The sequence below is a fragment of the Mirounga leonina genome, unplaced genomic scaffold (genome assembly GCF_011800145.1).
Source record: "Mirounga leonina isolate KUSES-001 unplaced genomic scaffold, KU_Mleo_1.0 Mir_171, whole genome shotgun sequence".
NCBI classification, from domain to species: domain Eukaryota; kingdom Metazoa; phylum Chordata; class Mammalia; order Carnivora; family Phocidae; genus Mirounga; species Mirounga leonina.
The window spans coordinates 3,861,269-3,865,828 of NW_023270436.1; the positions used below are offsets into that span (position 1 = coordinate 3,861,269).

Genomic DNA, 4,560 nt, shown 5'->3' on the forward strand with positions numbered 1-4,560 from the left:
GATGGATGGATGGATGGATGGATGGATGGATGAGCAAATCTTCCTCCTTTCTCCTTGGCAAAAAAGCCCTGCCCAACAGGAGAGCATGTGAGCCAACTGAGTCCCTCAGCTCCCTCCCAACACAGACAGCTCAGACGTCACTTGCAGTAAGATATATTACCCAAGCTGGACCAGAGCCCTTCACAGGAGCTTTGGGACTGAACTTGGTTGGAAAAGATTCTTTTCCTTCCTTCTAATAGAGTTGCACTGTGAAGCTACTTGTGGCCATGGTCCTTATTTTATGGAGAAGCCTGTTGGGGGAGGTAAAACTGATGCATAGAAACAAGAGACACACAGAAAGTGTCTGGTCACAGTTTCATCTCTGGCTCCTATCATCCCTAACGCCCCAACCTTCTAAATATGGGCTTATGAGGTCTGATCTATTCCTCTCCTTGCCACCTTAGAAGTAGAATTCAGTGGTTCTCACCCAGGGACAATTTTACATCTAGTGTAAACAGGGATGTTGGGCAAGGTCTGGAGACGTTTTGGGTTGTCACAATTCAGGCAAGTAGCTGGCACTGTTATCAAGTGAGTGGACCCTAGGGATGCTGATCCACACCCTAAAATGCACGGGACAGACCCTCACAACAAAGAGTTATCAGACCTCCCCTGTCAGGACTGAGAAACCTTGAACGATTTCAAACTCATCACTTGCAACAAGGATCCCGACAGTACTCACGAAGGCCGTGCTCTGAGGCTGACAGCCATGCTCCACGCAGTGAGGCAGACCTACCCACTTAACTCTGCAAGTCAGCCCGCAAAACTCCTGTCCTACAGAGCGAGAGTTTCCACGTTAAAATAGTCCATTTTCGTCTGTATGTTGTCTTCCCTGGAACGCATATGGAAACCACTTTCCTTTCCTTCTTGATTTTGCTCCACGTTACGGCCAATCTTTGAAGTTAAATCAAGTAACAGCAAAGCTTCTTAGCCCTGGCTTTTGCAAACAGCTCTATCAATATTCCATGGTTTATGCAGGCTGCAGATGTGGCCCTATTGATTGGGCTTGAAAGAACTCCTTCTTCCCAGAGAGTAGGTGTCTCCTTCTCCATAATTTGCAGCCTCTGTGCTGACAGGCCTTGGTCCCCGAAGCTTCATCAATCAGTGCGGCCACTGATTCCTTAATGAACCTGTGCATAATGCAGAATATGATAGCTTCGTATTGACTCAGTCTCAAGGGATGCCGCCTTTACAGAGAAAGGCCCTCTCTAAATGTTTCCCACTTGATTTTGGTTTTGTTTTGTTTCATTTTTGTCTCATTTTGCGGTACCCCTTATCTTCAGCACACACGGAAACAAGATGCCGCCCCATGTGAATACCACCCGTCTGGATGCATGCATCAGTGCTGGCTTTCCAAACGCTTCCCCTGAGGGTCAAAGACTCTGACTGGTCTTAACACGTTCGCTGTGGTCCTTCGGCATCTCCTATGACGCTGGGGTGCCATCCAGGTTCATGGGGCCCTCCACAAATACACTCCCCAGTGAAATAATCCTTGAGGTTCACCAAGTGTTTCTTGATTTGTATCATCCGGGGTGGTATCTCACAGCCGACCAAACACAGACTCTGGAGTGGGGCGAATCGGGACGCAAACCTCATCTTACATGTTCGGTACCCAGATGACGTGGGCATGTCTACCCCCAGAGCCTTAGTTGCTGTAAAACGGGGATACCATCTCTTGTACCTTAAAGGACCATTGTGGCCCTCCCTTTAAGTAACCAATGAAAAAGACTCAGGGAGAGAACTAGGCACCTGAGAATCATTCCTTAATGATTCCTCAGGATGTGGGGCTGGTGAACCGAGATCCTGATGTGTGGATTGTTGAGTGATGCGAACCAGCATCTCATTACTTCCCTGAATCCCGCTCAGGTTGAATTTCTGTCCCGCGAGACTCAAGGCATCCGAGTTAATGTGGCAACTTCTGCAGGAACCAGGAGGAAGGGATGGTGAGCTGACTGACTGCACGTGGCAGGCGGTTAAACCCAGAGGAAAGCACCAAAACAGAAATGAAGGTCTTCTTTGCTCTCACGGAGCACGAAGTGAATGCATCTGTAAACGGAACAAGGCAGTAAGCGCCGGGGGTAAGCGGCAGCTGAGAGCATGGCTGTTCCGAGGAGGCAGTTGCAGGGGCTGCAGGTGGCCCAGGGAGCCCCAACTCTGGCCCCGGGGAGACGGAGAAGCCCTGGGCCCAGACAGAAGCTGGGGAGCTTGCTGCTTCCTGCTGCCACATTAAAGGATTTCAATTAGGAATGTCAGTTCTTAACAGAGGTCGCCAAAACAGTAGTGAAAGAAAAAAAACAACAACCCACAAATCTGTCTAATTAATAGTGAAATCATAATCTACGCAGCAGGAGCAGAAGGTTAAGAACGAAGTGTTCTCCCCAGTCCAGACAACAGGAAATAGATGCTGTATCTACAACCAGAAAGGATTGACAAATGGTCAATGACAGATTTATTTATTTATTTATTTATTTATTTATTTATTTATTTATTTATTTATTTATATTTTTAAAAGATTTTTATTTATTTATTTGAGAGAGAGAGACTGAGAGAGAGAGCACATGAGAGGGGGGAGGGTCGGGAGGGTCAGAGGGAGAAGCAGACTCCCTGCCGAGCAGGGAGCCCGATGCGGGACTCGATCCCGGGACTCTAGGATCATGACCTGAGCCGAAGGCAGTCGCTTAACCAGGTGAGCCACCCAGGCGCCTGGTCAATTACAGATTTAAAGGAAAACAAACCTGGGCGGTAACATCCGAACTGCCTGACATTTTATATTTAGATGCTTGGCTCCTGGTGACGGGCGACGGGAAGGAAAAGCACGCCCAGTCATTCACGGGAAGTACTGGGAAGTATGGCCAAGAGGGGCAAAATCCTCTGAGTCATGTACTAAGAGCCATAGCCAAGGTTAGAACTCGCGCTGACGTCCTGTGCTTGCTAATACGAAAGGGACTTCTAGGCATGTGTGCACTCTGCGTGCATGGGTGAGCTCGCTAGCGTGCATACCGAAATGCTTACCGTACAGTGTTAGCACGACCTCGTGGGAGCGCCTAGTTGTAATAAGAATAACAGTATTGTTCATAGCGGTAGTAAAACAGAGCCCAAAGACGCAGAGGTAAATAAGGCACAGTCCCTGCCTTCAGGAGGGTGGAATCTCAGGGAAGGGCCAACCTCTCCCAAGCTCATCCTCTGCCCAGGAGGGCAGAGAGGGGTCTGCACAGGCTGATCCCAGCCCAGAGCAGGACAGCCGTGGAGTAGGAGAGGTCAGGAGGAAAAGCCCCCTGGCAGAGCAGGGGTCCTGAGCCGGCTTGGGACCGAAGCGTGGTCCCGTGTTTCCTCGGACAGAGGGCCTGTCTCAGGAATGAAAAATTCTAGACAAAGTCTGGTTAAACCAGAGAGACCCTTGACCCAACTTTGCATGGAGGAATCATGATGTTTTCAGTTCCCTAAGCCAGGACACTTTCTTTATGAAGAGAGTATGCTTGAGCCAGCTGGATTGCGTTTCTACCGTAGCCAACCCAAATACCGTAATTGATCTAGGAACTTAGGGTCGACTTGCCAGTGCCCACTGCCTCCCACCTGGGCGCGGGCACCTGCAGGCAGAGTCTTCCGTAAGGTTCTCACCTCAGTTCCAAGGCTCCAGCATGCCCCTCGATAGGTCTACATTCAAGAAGCACGTCACTGACCAGGTCGTCCGTCCTATAAATGCACCCATTTCAGGAACTCTCGGTAGGAGAGCTCATCTGGATTTGGATTTAGTTCACATTAACCCAGGAAATGCAGCTGCTGTAACGGGTCTGCTGATGTTCTCCAGAGGTGATACCAGATTCTGCTTAGTGACCAATTTCCTGTACATTTCTGAGCACAGAGCAGCTACCTGAAGATTTCCTCTGACAGCCCATCCATCAGGAGACACCAGCCGTGCCTTACCCAGCGGTAAACGAAGTTTGAACACAGATGCTTCCCTGTGGCAGAAAAGGCTTTAAAATATTGATGCAACTTTTTGGGAGTCTTTTAGCACCTCATTAGTGTTCAGTCCAGCAGACATTGGGAACCTGGACACTTTATTATCGTGGAGTAAGTCGGCAGGCACTGCCTTCCAGGGCAGCATTGGTGTTTTGGCTCTTCCTCTCCAAGAATGAGAAAACAATCCACCACGCAGCTGATGATGGGTGACTGGCTTCTGGTGTTCTGGAAGCGGAGGATCATCGGCAAACAATACAGTGACCAGTAACATAAAAACAGGAGCCCAGCCTCCAGCCGGAAACATAGATTCTCAAAGGTTACAATATAATCACACCCTGGAAATCACATTTTTTCTTCCTTCCTGGAAAGACCTTCAAAGAAACCAATGAAAAAAGAAAGACGAAACATGAAACAAGGCTTAGAGGGGGCGCAGTTAAACACAGAAGTGGTCTGAAAACTCACAGAAGCTCGCTCCACCTAACAGATCCTTTTGATGGAGAAGAAACAGGAAGACTAATTGCTACTAGTTTCTGAGAATGGCCTCTGCCTACACACCCACACTGA

General features: G+C 48.8%; 1 protein-coding gene across 1 annotated transcript in view; it reads right to left on the bottom strand.

The window, feature by feature from the left end:
• LOC118018312 (transmembrane protein 132B-like) overlaps window positions 1–3,112 on the bottom strand; it is a 16,950-nt gene extending 13,838 nt beyond the window's left edge. Inside the window, exon 1 of the mRNA XM_035016703.1 lies at window positions 3,049–3,112. Coding sequence (XP_034872594.1) covers window positions 3,049–3,112 — 64 coding nt within the window. The remainder of the gene's footprint in view (window positions 1–3,048) is intronic.
• Between the last annotated feature and the right edge of the window lie 1,448 nt (window positions 3,113–4,560).